Below are 21,821 nucleotides of genomic sequence, written 5' to 3'. Positions count from 1 at the left end.
GACTCTTAAATACAGAGAACAATCTGAGGGTTGATGGGGGGAGTGAGGAAGAGGGGAAAATGGGTGATGGGCATTGAGGGGGGCACTTGTTGGGATGAGCACTGGGTGTTGTATGTAAGTGATAAACCATGGGAATCTACCCCAAAAACCAAGAGCACACTTTACACACTGTATGTTAGCCAATTTGACAATAAATTATATAAAAAAAAAAAAAGAAGAAGAATTAACCATGGGCCAGATTTTGTAACCTTTGTTAAGGATTTTTAGACTTTGTTCTTAAGGCAAATAGAAGTTGACCTGTTTTCTGAGCAAGTCATTGTTTTCTGAGCTTCTACATCTGAAACAAAAAGGGGTAGTAACACCTTCCTCAGAGACTTTGTGCAGGGCGACAACTAAGATGATATCTGTAAAACACCTTTCACAATGGCTGGAACAGTAGATATTTGGGTGAGCCATATGATACTGCTGCATCTATTAAATACACAGAAGCTGCATGTATGTATGTATGTATGTATGTATGTATGTATTTATTTTTCAGAAGCTGCTTTTATTTGTTATTATTCCTGTCACTACTCCCCCAACACTGGCAGACAGTAAGACATGGTGTTGAAGAGTATGGGCTATGGGCTCAGAGTCTGAGTTGGAATTCCCAGTGATGGTACCAGCTGCCGGACCTGAAATAAGTTCCTGAACATCTCCATGCTTTCATTTCCTCATCTGAAAAACGGCTGCAACAATAGTATTCACCTCACAGTTGTTGTGATGATTAAATGAGATTAAAGTATTTCAGACAGTACCCAGAATATAATCAATGCTTAAAAAAATATTAGCTACTATTACAATTATTTCTTCATATTGTCATGTTTTTCTTGAACCAAAATAACTAGTTCTTACATACCTTTATATCATGGCTGTTCATTAAGTATTTGCTAAACTTAAGGGAGACACTGGAAACAAGCAAACTTAAAGAGCAATACCATAATTGAGAGCATTTCCCTTTCTAGATCCAAGGAGAAAAGGCCGATTGAGAGGAATTAAAAGACTTCTCAATCATTATGCGTCATGAAGAGGCAGCATGAAATACTAGAAGGCATGAGGGCTCTGCAGTCAGGAGGATCTGGGGCAGGCACATATGTGCCACCGTCACCGGCTGCCACCATGACCGGCTGCCACCGTAATTGCTCCAAACCTGTTTTCTCCTCCGTGAGAGGAGCTGAGAACTTCTCTGAGTGCTCCAGAGGGTTGTTGGGAAGATCAAATCTGATGATATGTGTGACAGGACTCTGCAAATGCTGACAAATGCCACTAATGGCAGGCCACACTCTGACACCCTCAAGGGCCCTAGTGGCATAGTAAGCCAAAGAGTCCCCAGGCTTATAACTCCAGAGGACCCCAAGGCCTTCTCATGGCATTACTCTGAATTTGAACTCAAACACACACATAAAAACAAAACAAAACAAAACAACCAAAAAAAACCATGGCTACTGTGGCACAGCACACTTGACTATGAGGCAAGAAATAATGTTTTTGCCACTGACTTGCTACATGACCTTAGCAGGTTACTTGACTTTTCCATGTCTTTATGATGGGCTAAAATGAAGACATTGGGCTAGATGACACTAAAACTATACCCACAAAATCGTGTGTATATATGAAGAATGTGCACTTTTCTACGAAGAGGTCTATAGCTTTCATTGGATTCTCAAAGAGGTTCATCATCCAAAAGAAGTTAAAAACCTGGAACCTGACTGATCTCCAAAGTTTGTTCAAGCATTGTAACATTCCAATTTTGTGCCTTCTCAGCAGTGGTCACAGAATGTTACCTCTCATCCTATATCCGTTTGACACATGAGGAAATTGAGACTCAAGAAGACTCAATAACTACCTCAAACTCCCAGAACCTTTGGGATTGGAACGTAGAACCATCTCATTCCAAAGTCCATGTTCTTTCCACTAATCCCACATAGAGAATGCACCCATTCTCTGACTGCCACTTCTCTTTGTCACCTTACCACATCCAATAACCCTCTTCAAGTCCACCAGAACCTCTCCACTGCCCACCCCCCTGTGGTCCTCTAATCCCTCATTACAATGGCCGACAGTTCAAAGTCACTGTATATGATCACTGCTTCACATACATCCTCCACTCCCTTGCCCTCTTATTTCATCTTCAGAGGTGCCTGCAAACCTACCAACCTGGTTAAATCCAAGTCTCCACCACCCCTGTCCCTGCATCTATGCAGCTCAAGTAGTGGAGAGAAAGACATAATCACACCAATGAATCTCATTTTCAATTCATAACCAGCTTCAAGTGGGCCCTTCGTATTGCTTGGGATTTCACAGTACATTTACTCAGCCATTCTCCTAAATGGCAATTTTCCAGTTTTTCCTTTCTCCTCAACTCTGATACCTCCCTCCCCATCCTCACTCTCAGGTGACATTGCTTCCTACTTCACTGAAAGAATGGAAAAGAATTTCCATTAGATTCCTAATACCACATGCCCCCACTTGCCAACATCGTGGTGGTACCTTCTACCTTCCCACCATGTCCCATCTAGGTCATAGATCCCATCTCCTCTTGCCAACTCAACAACTCTTTCCTGGCAAGTCCTTCCCCTCTCCCCTCCAGCATCAATGTTTCTCGAATTCAACATGTCCTAAACTGAACTCCTGATATTCCACTGTAAGTTTTTCTACCTGAAACCTTTCCCATCTCAGTGGAAAGCAACTCCAACCTTTTCAGTAGCTCAGGTCAAAACCCTTAGAGTCACACCTGACTACTTTCTTCACACCACACACACCGTCTTTCAGGCAATCCTGTTTGCTCCACCTTCAAACCATATCCAGAATCTGACCACTCATTACTACTTCCTTTGCTCCCACAGATCTGAGCCACCATCACTAGTGTTACAAAAGTTGCCTGGATGATGCTTTCTTCACTCGTCTCCCTGCTCCAACCCTTACCCCCTGCAGACTGTTTCTAAAACATCAGCTAAAGGGATCCTTTTAAAAATATAAATCAAATCAGATCTCTCCTCTGCTCAGAAGTCTTTAGTGGTTCCCCATTTTCACTGAGAATCTAAGTCAAAGTCCTTATAACAGCCAACATGATCTGGCCACCCCATCCATACCTATTACCTCTCTATCCTTATCCCCTACTGTTCCCCCTGACTCACTCCACGAAAGCCCCTGGAAGGCACACTCCCACCTGAGAGCCTTTGCTATGGTTTTTCTTCTTCTGGATGCCCACTATCAGAATCTCACTGCCTCTCCACCTTCAAGACTTTGCTCATCTGTCCCTATCTTAATAAGCCCACCGTCACCACCCTTTCCTTTCCCATACCCATCCCCTGCCCCATCCAGCATTCTCAACTCCCCTTATTCTGCCCTACTTCCAGCATACTGTTTAATTTACTTCATTATCTCAAGCACCTAGAATAATACCTGGCACATAGATGGCCCTTATTGACTTGAATGATTGAAATAAAGTAAGAAACTTAACTATCTTCTGTGATTGTGAGTTGTATGTCAGCTTACTAACACTAATTAAGGAGTGACTAAGGAGAAAAATGGCAGCTATGAGACCATTACAGAGGGTATAAAACCAGAGCAGCCTCTTACCATCCTTTGCATACGCCACACAGTACACAGTATCTTTGTGTCCCTTTAGGGGCTGAAGTAAGGTGCCATCAGAGGTGTCATAAACCTGGCAAAAAGACACAAAATTACACATTATCCACATGACATCTATTAGTCAGAATTCCTGCAGGTTGCTGCTGCTTTTTGTTGTTGTTGTTGTTTAAATGACAAAACATTTGTCAATATTCTAAATTTGCATCAAGTAAAAACTACACCAAAAAAACCCAGAAAGAATGTGACTCTAAGTGGAGAAACCCAAAAAGTAGAGGTCCCAACTCTGTGAATTACATGGCCAGGAACATATCATTAATTCTTGAGAAATAGAACTTCACTCTGTGGAACTTCACTACAAAGTTCATTCATCTTATGTGAATTTGGATATATGACCAATCAAGCTAAACCCTCCCAAATAAAGCCAACACACACAAAGAATCAGCTACAACATGATTAAATTTTAGTTCTAGCCTGACTCCAGTATCAACATAATAGAGAAATGTTTCATATTTGCTATCAAGAGTTTGAAAGTCATAGACCTGAACTCCAGGTTTACAAATCAGAGGAAATATTATAAAACCCAGCTGTAACATGGATTTAGGATATTTTGTAGCACTGTAACATCTATAAATGTGTGGATATTTAAAAAACACACTATCTGAGTAATCAAGGCAAAACCCTCCAAAAACAGTGTTAGAGAAGATAACCTATGAAAAAAAAGTAAAAGAATTTGGATTGTTTACCCTGGCGAGAAGAAGTCTGCAGAACAATGTAACCAAGGCTTTAAGATTATGTAGTTACCATAAAGAGAATGGAGATCAGTCAGTCTGCATATCTAGAGACAACAGAGCAAGGGGAAGTGGACTTACGCAGGAGGAAGGAGAGATCATACAAAGGTTTTTAGGTCAAACATAAAGAGTCCTCTGAAAATTACTTTTATATACTGGGATAAGTTCCAGACTAGCTATATTCTTTGAAAATATGAAAAAAGGACAGCATCCATATGGAATTGTTTAGGTAGGCCAATGCCTAAAAGTTGGGGTCAAGCTATCTGGCTTCTCAGGGAGGGAACCCCTTCAGTCTTGTTGCTTAAATTTTTCAGGGGGACAAAATGTGAACTGACACTAGCCCAGTTTCAAAGGCATTTTGATTAATTGTTTTCAACTCTTTCATGGGTGTCTCAAAGTAAAAAGGGAAAGATTAATGACTCCAAAGGAGGTATTGTTCACAGGTTCCTATCTGATAGACAGTTTACTTACCTGTTTTAAATAGCCCATTTCCTTCCCTATTAAAAAGTAATGACTGGTTTTTCCGCCCTTGACTTTTTTATCTTAAAAAATAAAGGGTCAAATTTCAGAGCACTTACAAGAGGGAGAGGGAAAAAAGCACTTAAAAAGGAAACTCAGACAAAATCCTACCAGTAATCTGTTTCCTGCAGCCAAAATCAGTTGCGTTCCATCGGGCTTAAATGCGAGGTCATATATACTAAACAGGAGACAAGACAAGACAAAAGGACAATTAGGAACCAAAAGGATGAGGTCTGCTAATGGCCAGGAAAGCAAACTTTATTTCCATTATGAAATACTGCTTGTGTATGAGAGAGAAAAATAATGGCTAAGAATTGCATTTGGTTGCAAATTCCGTTCAGCCACCGCACCTTGGCAGTCCATTCAATCACGATTTACTTGGCAGTTAGCTTCATGTCCCAGTTTCCACTTGTCCAGACGCCAGAGATGATTCAAAGGGTCAACAGTTGAAGGCACTAACTCTCCTATAAAGACTACACAAACTGAGAGAATGCGTGAGGGTTACTAAATCCGCATGTCTCTGAAAAACTGGTCATTTATTAAAATATCATTACTGGGGCGCCTGGGTGGTTCAGTCGGTTGAGCATCCGACTTCCGCTCAGGTCATGATCTCACAGTCTGTGAGTTCAGGTCCCGCGTTGGGCTCTGTGCTGACAGCTCAGAGCCTGGAGCCTGCTTCAGATTCTGTGTTTCCCTCTCTCTCTGCCCCTCCCCCACTCACGCTCTGTCTCTCTCTGTCTCAAAAATAAATAAAAACATTAAAAAAATAAATAAAATAAAAATATCATTATTATTTCCAACCAACTGGATATTTAATAAATGCCTTTTAGGTGCTAGGCAATAGTAACTGATACAAAATGAGTAAATCACATTCGCTCCCTGCCCTCAAAGAAATCCCATCCACTGGGAAGATATGACTCAGACACATTCACAAAGAACTACCATATGTCATCAACTCTGAAGCATACATTTTTTTCACATTTTAAAATCTCTGAGGTTGGGGGCGGAGGGTGTGCCTGGGTGGCTTGGTTGGTTAAGCATCCGACTCTTGATTTCAGCTCAAGGTTCATGAGTTCAAGCCCCGCATCAGGCTGTGCACTGACTTAACGAAGGCTGCTTGGGATTCTGTCTCCCTCTCTCTATCCCTCCCCTGCTTGTTCTCTATTTCTCTCAAAATAAAATCTCTGAGGTTATGTATCTTATAATTGATGATGTGTCAGCCTAACTGGAAGCATTTTTTGGTTTTTTAGTGGTACTTAAAATAACGGTATTTTACAATCAGTGACCTCTTAGATTAGATGACTACAGAATAATACTGTGTAAAGGTTTTAGGAGATACATTAAAACATATATTACAGGATTCAAATGAGGAAGATGCAGAAAAGATTTGGAGAAAGGATGAGAAAAAGCTTCATGAAGAAAAAAGTATGTGAGAAAAATAGGGCTTTTGAGACATGCAGGAGGAGATTTGGAGGGTACAGCATTTCAGGCAGAGAAAACAGAACAAGCAAAGACATGAAGGTGGGGAATAGCATATAATCTAAATAATCAAATTTGACTGAAACTTTGGCTATATGTAAGGCAGTAGGGGGAGATCAGGCTAGAAAAACAACAGGCTGGGGCCATATTGCAATGATTCTTGAATGCCCTCGGCAGGGGATTTCATTAGTTCAGGTGACTCTAGTAAAAATGTGCTAGATAGCACTGCCAAATCAGCCTACTGCAAAGGTTTAGCATGGGATAAATTCACCTGATACCTGAAGTCATCTAGAAATACAGACCCCGGGTAAGAGTACTTGGAGCATTTTGCAGAGATACTCTGTGCTGAGCTCTTCCAATGCATTATTTCATTTCATCCTCACAATTCTATGAAGTAAGAATTATTACTCGGTTTTGTAGTTGAGGACACCATAGCTCAGAGGAATCAACTATCCCACCCAACATTACACGACCAGCAAGTGGCAGGGCCAGAATTTCAACTTGGGTCTGACTGTAGAGTCTGTGCTATACTACCTTCTACTCTCTACCTTCTACTTGAACTATTGTCAAATATGACAAATCTCTGTTATCTTTAATACTTTAACAATAACAGTGGATAACATTTATTAAGTATATTTATTTACTATGTGTGCAAGTACAATTTAAATGTTTTACATGTATCAGCTCACTTACCCCTCACAACCCTATACCTATTTCACAAATGAGACAAATTAAGACGGAGAAGCTAAATAACTTGCCAGGAAATATACTGCTACTGAGTGGAGGTGGAACCAGAATTCAAACCCAGGCAGTCTGTCTCCAAAGCCCAAGATCTAACCACTATGATCTGTGGCCCTTATTTTCATTATTATTAGCATATGTCACAGTCGATAATATAATAGCAACAGTTTCCATGCTTTATCAATGGGGGGAAAAAAGGCATTACATGTAGAATCCAAAAAAAATTTTATATAGGTTCTGTGGACAACAACAGCCTCCTTTAATAAAAATAATTTTTAAAATAATAGTAATTCTTCACATATATTCAACAGCTGGCTGATGAATATTACACCCTTTCCAGTTAGGCATCCCTCTTGATAGAAGCAAACACAGACACTGAGTTCTTCAGCTTCCTCCTATTAGTTGGTAACAGATCTGGGCCTGTTTCCTGGGCTTTCTTTCTCTGAACCTATGGGGAAATGTGCTTGGCATGTATCACACTGAGGAGAAACAGGGTGGTAAAATGAAAATCAGAAGGGAGTTGGGGCTAGAACTGATGCCCTGTCCAAGCTTTAGTCCTCACCTACAACACAAGGCAAGAGAGCTGCCATCCCACCTCTGAGTGCACAGGCCACCCTTGTGCAAGCACCTGACACCTGTGGGTTACTGTGATGAGGTACCAGATTTTGGAAAGGATCTGCACCACTCTTCTACAGTCATCCGTGGTCCTGTGGCTCCCTTTCTGCAATGTAGATAATCTAAGCTCATTAAAGTGGTTCCTGTGGGGATCTTCTTCATAAGGATCATTTGGGGTTGAATTCTCAGAAAATCATTTGAGTGTCTGATTTGGGCCAAGTCTTAAACTGTCTTCCTCTCAGATATGAAAATTCATTTTCTCTAAATGTCTTGAAATTTGGGGCGCCTGGGTGGCTCAGTCAGTTAAGTGTCCAACTTTAGCTCAGATCATGATCTCCTAAGTCCAGAAGTTCAAGCCCCACATCTGGCTCTGTGCTGACAGCTTGGAGCCTGGAGCCTGCTTCTGATTCTGTGTCTCCACCTCTCTCTGCCCCTCCCCTGCTCACACTTTCTCTCTCTCTCAAAATTAAACATTAAAAAAATGGGGGGGGGGGCACGCCTGGGTGGCTCCGTCGGTTAAGCATCTGACCTCGGCTCAGGTCATGATCTCACAATTCATGAATTCGAGCCCCACATCAGGCTCTGTGCTGACAGCTCAGAGCCTGACGCCTGTTTTGGATTCTGTGTCTCCCTCTTTCTCTGTTCCTCCCCTCCCGCACTCTGTCTCTCTCTCTCTGTCTCAAGAATAAAGATTTAAAAAAATTTTTTAAATTTTTTTAAATCAAATATTTAAAAATAAATAAATAAAAAATAAATAAACGTCTTGAATTTTGCCTTCCTAAAGTACAACATAATGTTCAATTTACCCCAATCTAAACTCTTAAGGTACTTAGGATCTGTATAATTTATCATAGCTCTGAATTACATAATCGTCTATATTTTACACTGTTTCAAATACTATCTTGTCCCCTTAATTACAGTCAATTATAGTCCCCTGCAGTTTAAGGGCAAAGACCCCATTTTAGACATTTATGGGCCTTTGGTGCATGGCATGGTCCTAGACACAAAATGAATATAACCAACAACCTGACAATGTTTTATCTTGAACCCTTCAGACTTTAATTACATCATGAGACTATGAAACCAAATAAAGGAAACCTCATTTAAAATGGAGCTAGGAGGCCAGAAGGGGGAGCTCTCATGGTGTACCTTTATTGCAGCCCTTTGAAGACTCAACAGGAAGAAGCTTATGCCTCATCACCACCCTAGATGAAGGAAGATTTTTCTCCTTGCCCAGCAACAGCCCAGCCAATGAGAGACTGTCACAACTCAGCCAATAAAAAGCCACTACACTTTGAGCTCCCAGTTTAATGGACTTTTTGTTTATAACAGCCCCTCCCAATTCCCCTTTTTCCTCTATAAAAGAGTGCTCCTCTGTTTTCTGGACTTACCTATGGTTCACCATAGCTTGCTTGTCCCAATTGCTGTCCTGCTTGCAACTGCTCTCCTACTCCTGAATAAACCCACTTTGCTGGCAAAATAACTGGCTGTTTTATTTTCAGGGTTGACAAGAGCACAGAAATTCAGAATTGGGAAAGACCCTAGAACTTGTCATGTAGTCCAACTCCCCCACCAAGGCAAGAATTCCCTATGGATGGCCATCCAGCCTCTGAACACTCCCAGGGTTGGAGAAGTCACCAGTATGCAGAGTTTATTACACTACAGGATGGCTCTCTCTACCCATCTGCCACCTTTTATGAGAAAGATACATTATCAAATTACATTGCAGAGAGACAGAGAGCAAGTCCTGCAAATTGTCCTCTGCCAACTTTGTGCCCACCGCACTGTAAATGAAGTCCCAAGGTCAAGGTGCCTCTCCAAATCCTGCCCAACCTGACCCACCCCAACTTACCTGCTTGGAATCTTAGACAAATTATGTTACTTTAAGTCTCAGGTTCTTCACCTGTAAATAGGGTAATTATTCTAACCTCATAGGTTGTGTGGAGGTTAAATAAAATAATGCGTGTAAACACTGTCTGGCCTATAGCAAGTACTCACTAAATATGAGCTAGTACGACTGAAGGGTAATAGCAGATGCTGTCCTTACTGGAATAAGGCAGTCTAGCCAGAAAAGTCACCATGGTTGAGGGAAACCTGGAGCAGTGGTTTTAAGGAAAAAATGAGGGAGTTCAGAGAATAAGACAGCATCTAGGAAGGAGCTTTGGATAGAAAAATGGAGATTTCAGCTGAACTGGAAAGCATAAATTTAAATGTTAGCAAGCAGTGGGGGAGGAGGGATGGTAACAGGACCACCTAGTTAAATGCACAATCTGATTCAGAAGGGAAATGGGAGTCAATCTAGGATTATGCAAAGTAGAATAATGGATCACAGCAGCAGGACTCAAAAAAGAGAAATCCTCCTGCCATGGGAAGGTTAGACTGGAAGCAAAACAGCAGACCAGGAGACAGTGGCTGGTTCAGTTGTGGAGGACTAATCTTAGATATTTGGGATCTCTTAGATCTACTACCTATTTTTTTAAATAGTTTTTGTTTTGCTTTGTCTTATTCTGGGCTACCAGCTGGCATATGTTGCTGCCACCAAGATCGCTGGTCTATAGAACCCCTACACTGCCTATTCTAAACAGTTGTTTTCAAAGCTGTAATGGGCCAAAACCCAAATAACCAACCTTCATTCATCATTCTTTCACTCATTCATTAATTCATGAATACATATATCCATCAAATAGTCACACCAACCACTGATTTGTCTAAGCTCTGGAATATGCCTTTGAAATGAATAAAAAGTAGCCATTGCTTCTGAAGGGTTTATAGACTTCTGGGATAACGGATTCACAAATAACTCTCATACTAGACAGATTCTAAGTACCACAAGAGAGGAATGAACAAAATCTATGCCTGGGGTTGAAAACTGGGAGCAAATCAGGCTGTATTTGGCCAGCAACTGTTTTGTTTGGCTCACATGGTGTTTTATTTCAGTTTTTTTAAATTAGTTGCCAACACTTAAAAATTAGGGCATTTCACATAAAAATCCGTAGCTTCTGGTGGAAACAGGAAGATCTGAGCACTCGAGGCCAAATTCCTGCAGGGGAGTAATTGGCAGGAGCTGAGCAGCAGCTGCCCCTTTTAGGCAGAGCATGAGATCTCTAGTTTGCCACACTCCTTGCCATTCCCTCTTACTCCCTGACCTCAAAGCCAAATGTTCAGTTGCTAGTTTTCAGCAGCTTTATAAGAAAAAAGTAAAAAGAATTTTTTAAGCTCAATTTTCTATTAAAAGAAGTGAAAGATATACTGCGAAGGCTATCTGTTTCAAGAGAAATGGGGTGTAGAAAAGCAGAATCCTCCTAAGACAGACAGGCAATTCTGTGAGTTTAAGATGCAAATAAACACCTCCCATGATACTGCCTGCCTGACTCCTGCAGGCATTTGAGTTTGCAGTCTCTGTAACATGAAGAAAATTAATGTAGTAGCTAACAAACAGCACTGGCTCTGGAGTGAGGAAAAAAGCTGGCTCCACCACTCATTCACTGTGTGACCTTGGCAAATTAATGACCCTCTCTGTGCTTCAGTTTCATGTAAAACAGAGGTAATTACAGTACCTACCTCAGAGGAATGTTGTGAAATGACTGAGATAAAAGACATAATTCTCAGCCAGTGCCTGGCACATAGTAAGCGTTAGCTATTACTAGTGCAGAATACAGAAGAGGGAGAAACCATCTCTGAAGGGAGCCTTACAGAATGTTCCGAATTTCAGTGTGAGGAAATGAGAAAAGAAGGCATGCTAGCTTCACACAGAAGAGACTAAGCAAAGACAGAGAGGGAATGGCAAGGGCCCTGTTCCAGTGGCCAAAACAAAGGCTGCACAATGAAGCTTGAAAAGACCATCTAGGAAGATTTCTAAAGTCAGGCTGAGGAGAACGATCCAGTAAGTCAGCATTTCCCAAAATGTTTCATTGTATGATGGATTTCGATGATAAAAATGGAATAGAACATTAACATCCGCTCCTAAGGCGAGAAAGTCATTCTCTGGTGATTCTCTTTCAAGCCTTCTAATTAAGCACAGGAGAAAGTCTTGGTTTGACGCTATTCATCTCCAGCACCTCTCTGACGGCGCTGGATAAATTTCCTTCCAGTTTTCCAGACTATAGACCAGGGGCTTAAAGGATTCCTAGTTGCCAGTATCCAGCTACAACTTAATAATACCGTTTTGTTTCTCGCTGCTTTAAGTTTCACAGTTATCTCAAAGCAAATGGTACTGATTTTCAAATACGGAGCAATAGTTTCCTTGTAAAATCATATTTGAGTGAAAGTAAGTGAGACAATTTAGAGAAAAAAACGCCAAGGAAACAAGAGTATGGGTAACATGTGGATGTGGCAAAGATCGTGACGTTCGAGAAACACTGCCGTGGGTGTAAGCTGAACCCAGAACGGACTTGGACAGGGCCAGACATTGATTCTGTCTGTGTAAAACGGCCTCGACAGGCCACTACCTCACGCGTGGTACACCCCCTTGCTCCCGCGCCAGGCCTCAGTTTCTCCATCCGCAAAGGGGTGGGAGGGCGACCCTGCAGTCGCGCAGACCCGGGGTTCAGTGCCTTCAGCCCAGGCCGCAGGCCCGTTGCCCTTGGCAACCACGGGGGTTCCCGCAACGGTTCCCGCACCCCCGCCAGGGCTCGGCCTCCCGCTCCTCCCGGACCGCCCCGCTCCTCACCAATGCTCGGCTTTATCTCTCCACGTCAACACGGCCCTCATCGCGGTTTCCCTCACGCCTCAAGCCCCTCCTCCCGCTTCAGTAACAGGCCCTATTCCCCTAACGGCTTTCGTTACTGCGCTACCCCTGGCAACACACATGCGCAGTGAGCCTCGGGCGCGCGGCTGAGTTCCAAGTGCGCAGGTCTAAATGGAAAGGCTTAAGAAAGAAGCAAAAGCGTAGATGGAACGGGGCCTAAAAGGTGTCTGCGCGACTAGCGCTAGCTCTACTGGTCCGAACGCGCGGAAGGCGGTACGTCTTCCTCGACGAAGGATTTGATTGGCTGAGCCGTGGAAATGGCGCCTGTGGCTGAGGGGGAGGTGAGGGAGCTGCGGTGGGATCTGACGGACATTCACTCTCTTCGGCTTTGGTTTCAGCTTTGCTCTGCGAGCTGAAGAAGCTTTCGCATCTTATTCTGCTCCACTCCTTGGTTGTCGTACCCTCTTGGCCAGTTGCTGCCGCGGGAGACCCCTTGAAGGGCACGGCTAGGATGGAGAGTCCGAGCCTGCGGGACTACGGAGCTGCCCGCTCGGTCACTTCCAGTGAGCGCCTAGACCCAGACCAGCCCAGTGACCTCCGGCAAGTCATTGTCCCCTTTCGGGACTCATTTTCACCAACTATAAAAGGGGAGCGGGCTGGGGTGGATAGAAGGCTGGTGGTCCTTTCTAACCTAGGATCGACAGAGCTCGAGACCCACAGGGTTAGTTTACTCGGAGCAATGGCTGTGGCTCAGATATTCTCTGTGAGGTTCAGCCCTAGGGTGCTCCCTACTTCGTTACCCGAAATGACGAGGGAGGTGGAAGGAGCAGGGAGGTTTTGTGCAAGGGGAGCAAGGAGAGATCTGCTTGGGTTGCAGGGTCCCAGGAAAACCTTGTAGGAGATGTCACGTTAAGCAGCCAGCGCCGCTGACCCCAAAATGGAAGTCCTATAGGAAGTTCCAGAGGAAGCCACAGTCTTGTTTCGAGTACAGTACTTGTATATGTGAGATACGGGGTTAGGATGATTTATCTACTGATTTGTTTTTTTCAAAATTTAATCCCCAGAACTACCTTTAAGAAAGTATTACCTCCTTTTTACAGGTGAAGAAAGGAGACTTTAAGAGGTTAAGTAACTTGCTCTTGGACGCATAGCTGGTAAATCGCAAGAGCTGCGATTTGAACCCAGTTCACTGACTTTAAAGTTTGTGCTGTTTTCATCAGGCTTCAGTTTCCTTATTCCTAAAATGTGAACTATATAATTTCTTAAGACCCACCCAAACCCCCAAAATTATTAACCCCAAAATATTTCAGAAGAACTTGGTTCTAATTCTAGTTACTAACTCTTGCTTAGTTTCCCTATTTGTAGAAAACAATCTGGGTTAGATACCTCTATAGATTATACAGAGATTTCCAATCGTTTTTAACCCATGTTGCAGGACAGAGAGATAATCACATAGCATAAGACTGGTCCATACTGATTTTAATCTCTCCTATAATCTAAATAGTCCATATGGTTCCTGCTCTGTCATGGATTGAAATTGAATAAGCAGAGGAAAATAAATTTTAAGTAAGCCAATCACCTGTACTTTGTTTTTGTTTTTTGTTTGTTTAGTAAGAAAGATGTTACTCTGGAATTGGAAAGAGTGGGAGAAGATGAAAAGCAAATGGTGATAAAAAACAGCAGTGAGTGGAATCCCCTGCTGCAAGAATCCATTGCTTCCAGTCAGATTGGTGGTAGTACAATGACAGAATGCCGTAAGTCTGTCCCATGCGGATGGGAAAGAGTTGTGAAGCAAAGGTTATCAGGGAAAACAGCAGGAAGATATGATGTATATTTTATCAGGTGAGCATACAATGTGGTACCGATAGCACAGCCAAATTATTTTATCTAGATAGGTAGCAGGAAAGCATAACAAGAACTTGGCTTTTTTCTATTTTTATCATAACAGCCATTATGGATTCTGTTCTTTGAGTGTCACAGGTTAGTTATATCAAGTGATTTGGGAACAAGTACGTACTACATACTTCTACTTCAAATGGGTGCCTTTAAATTTGTAGTTTGTAAATATTTATAAAATTATACTATCATAGAGAAAACTATTTAGAAGTACCACTTTATCACTTTTTTTAAATTTTAAATGACAAATACCCATGGCAGAGAGAGAAAGAGTACATGCAAGTGGGGGAGGGGAAGAAGGAGAGAGAGAATCTTAAGCAGGCTCCACGCCCAGCGTGGGGCTTGATCATGACCTGAGCTGAAATCAAAAGTTGGACGCTTAGCAAACTGAGCCACCCGGGCACCCCGTGCTTTTTAAATTTTCAATGACAAATACCCATAGCAACATTTGGAAATTATTAACTAAAAATCTGAAATGTGGTCCAATTCTTTGTAAAACTCACTTTTATTTACTACCAATAAGTTTTCTTTAATATCATTTTCTAGCCCACAAGGACTGAAGTTCAGATCCAAAAGTTCACTTGCTAAATATCTTCACAAAAATGGAGAGACTTCTCTTACACCAGAAGATTTTGATTTTACTGTACCTTCTAAAAGGGGCATCAAGGCCAGACATAAAGATAACAACATAGCGCCTCTGACATCCCAAATGCAAAATGAAAGGAGCAATTCAAACTGGAACCTCAGGACACGAAGCTGGTGGAGAAAAGGTGTCTTTCCCCTGCCAAGTGGTACTTTGGAATCGCAAAATAGCAGAGGACCATCTAACTTTAAAGAAGATGAGGGTGTTAATGATGTTGACTCCAGAAAGGTTAGAAAGTCCAAACGAAAGGTGACTATTTTAAAAGGAATTCAAATTAAGAAAACAAAAACAGGGTGCCAGAAGGGTCTTCCCGAGTCTACTCAAAGTAATAGGAAAAGAGAATCTGAATATAATAAGGCAGATGCTGAAAGTGAACCTGTTGAGCAAAGAAGTCAGCTTGATAAAACTTTCTCCATTTCTGATGCTGGAGCAAGCAACAAGACCCTCAGTGTAACCAATGAAGAAAAGAGAATTGTAAAAGAAAAATCACTGAGTTCAGGATCAAACTTTTGTTTTGAACAAATAACTCCTGGCATCATAAACAAATTATGTTCAACCGAAGAAGCAGAACACAGCAAGAAGTGTGAGGAAACCTTTTTAGAATCTGAGGAAATAAGAACAAAAGTAGAAGCTGGGGAAAGGAAGGAACATTTGCATGCTGACATTTTAAAATGTGGCTCTGAAATGGATGACAACTGCTCACAAACGGAGAAAGACTCTATTTCTGTGAAAATATGTCAAGGTATTCAGAGCGCTGAAGCAGCTGGTAAACATGTGATGAGTTTATACTCCCAGACAGTATATTTCATGCCGGTACCCAGTTAGGATGTGGGAATAGAATGAAGAAATAGGGCCAAATATCAGATATGTCCTACCAGTTGTTCCTAGTACCTCTGTTAACCAATCTTCAAACCCATGGCATAGAGGGAACTGGCTGGCTACTGCCTTGATACCCCCAGCAAAGGAGAATTGTGCCATTAACAGCTGCTACCATCTCTCCCTGGTTCAACAGCAGGGACTCTCCCCGACAGTGCATTCCCTTCTTCCCATCTTCTTTCCAGCCAATAATATTACAACTTTAGGGAAAATAAAAAAGCTCCACGTGAGAAAAGGTTTGGGGAAGAATCTTGATGTGCATAAACTGGTTGTGAATAGTCAGTGTCTACTCTTTTGCACCCCTTCTGTTACTTATCACTGATGTGTGACTTCCAATTTCATTTCGTACATATCATAGTCATTTTTATCTTCTATTATAATGTAATGCTTCTCTAAAATGCTTTAGAGCTCTAAATAATTCAAAACTGTAATCACATAGTTCATCTATTATTTGTAATATGCTCTTAATACAGAGTTCAGAGCTTAGTAGTTTTGCCTTTATAATACCTCAGTGAATAAGAAATAAAAAGAAGACCTTTTGAGTAGCCCTGTATTATATATTCATTATGCCATTATGGCATAATGAATAACTCCTTTAAAGAAGAAGAATTTTACTTAAAGTCCTATGGGGAGACAGCCTGGACAAATGGTAGAACGGGGTTAGACTTGATTCCTGTTCTCAGCCCTACTCATGGTTTTATGTCTTTGCTGTGCCTGGAATTCCTTTATCTTTAATAGAAGCTGAACCATATATACCTAGGAAGTGCTTCTATATATATACCTTGTGCTTCATATATACGTAGGACAAGCCTGTCCTTTAAAGACTTCAAGCTTCTTAGAATCTTAAGGTTTATGTAGCTTTATTGCTAGTATAATGGGTAAATAAAATATGAAAAACATCCTTTTGTGACCAAAATGGAAGTATCCTATTTGTAAAGAAGTCTAGTTCTCAACACCAGGTGAAGTAGCCTTAGTTTAAGAGGTGTCCAATGGAATAGTAAAGACTTTCCCATTGGCTTAGTTGGAAATTGCCAGGTAAACCGAGCTTCAGTCTCCTAATAATAAAAGAGGCTAGTTAATAATTATTTGTAAGAGCCCACAAAAGAAATGGAACTAATAAGAGCAGTTTCCTTTGTTCTCTTTTTTGACTTTATATTAGGCTTTGCCTATTCAAAATAGAATAGCAAAAAACAGCTAATTATCTTGAGAGCTGGATACCTATCCCAATCTATAGTCGATCCCATTCTCATTTTGGGATGGCTGTTTTATTTTATTTTTTTAACTTTTTTATTAAGTAATCTCTATGCCCTAGGTACCTGGGTGGCTCAGTCAGTTAAGTGTCCAACTTCCACTCAGGTCATGATCTCATGGTTCATTGCTTGGAGCCCTGTGTGGGCTCTGTGCTATCAGCCTAGAGCCTGCTCTTGATTCTGTGTCTCCCTCTCTTTTGGCCTTCCCCTCCTTGTGCACTGTCTGCCTATCTCTCTCTCTCTCTCTCTCAAAAATAAACATTTAAAAAAGTAATTTCTGTGCCCAACGTGAAGCTCAAAAACTCATGACCCTGAGATCAAGAGTCTCATGCTCTTCCTGACTGAGCCAACCAGACACCCCAGGATGGTTGTTTAATTTCTAAGCCTTAGTTTGTTTATCTATAAAATGGAGGTAATAATCCTCACCAGTCCTGTGTTTCACATCAAGAATATTACAAAGTAAAAGGAGAAGTGAAAAAGATGGCTCACGCTATACAAATAGCAAGATATTATTAACAGACATTCAAATTTAGAGGGTAACCTTATGGAGAGTATTAAATGTGATGATTTTAAAAACTTGGGAAGCCCAATAATGCTGGTCAAATGGTCTTTCTTAAATTAACTGAGCTTCCCAGTAGACAGTGGTCAGTATTCCAAGGTCCAAATCAGGTTTTTCGGCAGGTTCTGTTTTGTCTGGGTCCTTTCTTTAAGCGTAAAGTGTTCACCACAGAAATTTTGGAAAATATAGAAAATTAAAGGAGAAAAGAACAATTAGCAATAACCATTATACCGGTTTGGTTTTTTACATTCTAATCTTTTTTTTTCTTTTTTTATTAAATTGGGATCATATGTAGAATATTGCGTTTTTATTTAAAAGTTAAGAACATGGGGGAAGCTATTCATGATATAGTCTCAAAATGGTTTAATGACCACATTGTACAAGTATGTCCTAATTTAAAATATTCCATATTCTAATTTTTCAGTACTAAGAACTCTGAGCATGTCTTAGAATACTAGTGTAACACAGTGGTCAAAGTTATGGACTCAGGAGCCAGACTGCCTAGATTTGAATTTCAACTCTGTCACTAGCTGTGTGACCCTGAGCAGTTTACTTAGTTTCTCTGTACCTCCGTTTCCTTATTTGTAAGGTAAAAGTAAATAGTACCTAGCTTGTAGGTCCATAGTATTAAATTGGTTAATTTTTGTAAAGTGCTTTGCTTAGAACAGTACCTGGCACGTACTAAATGCTTTATAATAGTAGTGTGTTATTGTTATTTGTACCCCTGAGTATTTCTTTAGCCTAAGCCATAGCTTCTATAAACAATGTTCACCCTTCCTTTTCAGAAGATACCATTCCACGGACACAAATAGAAAAAAGGAAAACAAGCCTGTATTTTTCCAGCAAATATAACAAAGAAGGTATCCCTTTCCCAATCAGAAAATCCGATCTTAAGTCTGTTTCAGATGTTCAGCTCTGATGCAGTGTGTTTGTTTAGCCCTTAGCCCCCCACGACGCAAAGCCTTTAAGAAGTGGACACCTCCTCGGTCACCTTTTAACCTCGTCCAAGAAACACTTTTCCATGATCCATGGAAGCTCCTCATCGCTACTATATTTCTCAATCGGACCTCAGGTTTGTGGATTATTTTAATCTTTATCTTAGAGACAGTGCAATGAGGAGAAAGAACACTGGATTGATTAGGAGCCCTGGGTTCAAGTTGAACTTTGAGTCTGTGTGACCTCAGGCAAGGACTTCTTGCAGCCCTGCAGCTCTTCAGCTATGAGGAAGTTAGACTAGATGACAGCCAAAGCCTTTTTGGCACTAAGGAACAGATAGATTGTCATTTATTTTCTACTTCCAAACTAGTTTTGGTCATAGTGAAAATCAGTTACTTAACATTCTTCCACCCTCTGTCATGTGTAAAAGCATTTCTTTTTCATTGAATGCTTTCTTTAATGTCATTGGCACTTTGTGTTCTGTATGCTTTTATACTAGTTATCTGATGACTGGATTATTTGAAAACTAATATCATGCAGGGCGCCTGGGTGGCTCAGTTGGTTGAGTGTCCGACTTCAGCTCAGATCATGATCTCACGGCTCGTGAGTTCAAGCCCCGCATCAGGCACTGTGCTGACAGCTCAGAGTCTAGAGCCTGCTTCAGATTCTGTGTCTCTCTTTCTCTCTGCCCCTCCCCCACTCATGCTCTGTCTCTGTCTCTCTCAAAAATAAATTAGCATTCAAAAAAAATTAAAAAAAAAAAGAAAATTAATATCATGCAAGGCCAGGTATCAGCATGATTTAAACTCTTAGCCAAATCAGGGCGCCTGGATGGCTTAGTCGATTGAGCGGTCAACTTCGGCTCAGGTCATGATCTCGCGGTTTGTGAATTCTAGCCCTGCATCCAGTTCTGTGCTGACAGCTCAGAGCCTGGAGCCTGCTTCAGATTCTGTGTCTCCCTCTCTCTGACCCTCTCCCGTACATGCTCTGTCTCTCTGTCTCAAAATAAATAAATGTTAAAAAAAAAAAAAATTTTTTTAACTCTTAGCCAAATCGTCAGGAGTATTGGTTATTGACTCTGAAGGTGGTTACCAGTTCAAGTAATGGCTTCTCATCAGGGATTTAAAAAGGAAAACAAAACAAAACAAAAACCCCTCTGTATGAGATTTCTAGAGAGGAAGTACCTGAACTTAAAAACAACCCATCAGGAGGCTTGTAATCACAGTTACTTTTACTTCCCAGGTAAAATGGCAATCCCTGTGCTCTGGGAGTTTCTAGAGAAGTACCCTTCCGCTGAGGTAGCAAGAACCGCAGACTGGAGAGATGTGTCAGAACTTCTTAAACCTCTTGGTCTCTATGATCTTCGAGCAAAAACCATTATCAAGTTCTCAGGTACTTTCCCATATACCCAAAGGAAAGAACATAAACTATGCCTATTTAAGAGAGTCAAACCTTAAACTTTAATGTTCTAGGATGCTATATTAATAGAGGTCATTCAGCCCAAGGGCTAAGAGCATGTGAAAACAATCCACTTGCCCCAAACCACAGTCTCCCACTGACCCAAGCAGTAAATCTTTGCTCAGCACTGGGGCAGGCCATCTAGGAAGGATGAAGAAGTCAGCAAAGCAGAAGGCCCTGTTGACCTCAGGGACTTTACCTTTGTCTAGTTAGCACAGCACAAAATCACAATGGTTACTAAGTGGCAGGTGAGAGGTTTAGACAGGGGTGTTGTGGGAATTCAGAAGAAAGAGCCATCAGAACTGGGGTTGTTAGGAAAGACTCTTTGCTGTCCCTTCCTGCCCTTCTCACCATCCAGCTCTGCATCACCACATATTTGGGGAAAGTATCTTTTCTAGAAGCTGACCTGATAAGTGAAGTTTTATCTTTGCAGATGAATATCTGACAAAGCAGTGGAGGTACCCAATTGAGCTTCACGGGATTGGCAAATATGGCAATGACTCTTACCGAATTTTTTGCGTCAATGAGTGGAAGCAGGTGAGGCCCACCCCCAGCCATAACATCTCCAGCACATTTTGTCTCTGAGGCAAAATACACCCATCCAATAGCCAAAACTGTTTCTTGGGCACATGTGCTGCCACCATCACAACTAGTTTTGTTCCAGGCTTGAGGGGCAGTGATGGCATGGGACTGTTGGCAGAAGGGAGAGGATCCGTAGACACTCCCACCTCCATAAAGACTCCTTGGTGTGGCCTCTGACTGACCTCCAGCAGTTTATCACTTCTGGCCCTGTAATGTCATTCCTATTCATGTGTGGTCTCTAAGCCTGATGTGGTTCTCCTCCTGTCATAGTCATATTAGCCTTCAAAAATGACACCACTGAAGGAAAGCAGGCAGGTTTGGACTTGGAATATATGCTTGTGGGGGTTTCTCCTAGTGGTCCCAGACTGCTTTTACAGTAACTGGGCCCTACTTCAGCTACCCATTCAAATGAGTGTCCCCTGTCCACAGACATCCAGCGGGTGTCCTGGCAGCCGGTGGGTACTGCCAGGTGGCCTGGTACACTGCCCTCTTAGTCTGTGACTCACCCTGAAGCATTCAGCCAGTAGATCTGGCTAAGCCCATCCCTGCTCCTCCATTTATTGTGATAACTCTCAGGGTCTATAACCTTCTTCTGAAAAATGGCATATTAATACTTGACTCATGTTGTCACCAGCCCACGTGCTAGGTCATGTTAAAGATCAGTACTAAATTGGAAAGTACTTTGTGAAGGATTGCCTTAATGTAAGATAGAGTTTTAAGTACTCATGAATCTAATTAGGTTAAAGGTTTTAATTTGCAGGAATATTACAATAAGGTATTGTTCCCCTACTGTACCTTTGAAAGGCCCATTTTAAAAATGTATTTCTGACTAACTTCTGTCTCCCAATGTGTTGTATTTCTTCCAGGTGCACCCTGAAGACCATAAGTTAAACAAATATCATGACTGGCTTTGGGAAAATCATGAAAAATTAAGTCTGTCTTAAAATTGTTTGAAGTTTTCAAACTCAGTTTTTATATCTTTGTACTTAAGTAAGTTAAGAGCTCCATTAAGCACAGGCATATAGATTTTAGTTATTCCAACTAGAAACATGATACAGGTTTTCTTAATATGTGTAACACTGGTAGATCTTTGTTACTGAATGTACTAGAACATGTTTTGAGATTTTTTAAAAAATAAATTATTTGACAAGAAACCTAA

The 21,821-nt window shown here is 41.4% G+C and overlaps 2 protein-coding genes across 6 annotated transcripts in view; one reads left to right on the top strand and one right to left on the bottom strand.

Annotated features, from left to right (window-relative positions):
* IFT122 (intraflagellar transport 122) overlaps nt 1-12,713 on the bottom strand; it is a 73,280-nt gene extending 60,567 nt beyond the window's left edge. The window contains exons 1-3 of one of the 3 annotated variants that reach the window (XM_042911213.1): nt 12,445-12,713; nt 5,052-5,118; nt 3,622-3,706 (exon numbers count right to left, since the gene is read on the bottom strand). In XM_042911213.1, coding sequence (XP_042767147.1) covers nt 3,622-3,706; nt 5,052-5,118; nt 12,445-12,485 — 193 coding nt within the window. In that variant the 5' untranslated portion in view covers nt 12,486-12,713. Of the gene's footprint in view, nt 1-3,621; nt 3,707-5,051; nt 5,119-7,722; nt 7,742-12,444 lie in introns of those variants that run through there. The other 2 variants (XM_042911219.1, XM_042911208.1) reach the window with 2 other exon arrangements.
* Nucleotides 12,714-12,776: 63 nt separating this feature from the next.
* On the top strand, nt 12,777-21,821 carry MBD4 (methyl-CpG binding domain 4, DNA glycosylase). 3 transcript variants are annotated; one of them, XM_042911237.1, is made up of 8 exons: nt 12,777-13,062; nt 14,074-14,304; nt 14,905-15,743; nt 18,472-18,546; nt 18,624-18,758; nt 19,865-20,014; nt 20,514-20,617; nt 21,529-21,821. In XM_042911237.1, the coding sequence occupies exons 1-8, from the start codon at nt 12,974-12,976 to the stop codon at nt 21,604-21,606; spliced, it is 1,701 nt and encodes a 566-aa protein (XP_042767171.1). In that variant the 5' UTR covers nt 12,777-12,973; the 3' UTR covers nt 21,607-21,821. The 3 variants fall into 3 exon arrangements, with proteins under 3 accessions (XP_042767171.1, XP_042767160.1, XP_042767174.1); XM_042911226.1 differs by having other exon boundaries at nt 14,905-15,767; XM_042911240.1 differs by lacking the exons at nt 12,777-13,062; nt 14,905-15,743 and having other exon boundaries at nt 14,205-14,304.

The sequence above is a fragment of the Panthera leo genome, chromosome A2, assembly GCF_018350215.1.
Source record: "Panthera leo isolate Ple1 chromosome A2, P.leo_Ple1_pat1.1, whole genome shotgun sequence".
Lineage (NCBI taxonomy): Eukaryota > Metazoa > Chordata > Mammalia > Carnivora > Felidae > Panthera > Panthera leo.
Note: the sequence above shows the minus strand (reverse complement) of the source record. Positions and strands in the feature narration are given on the sequence as shown.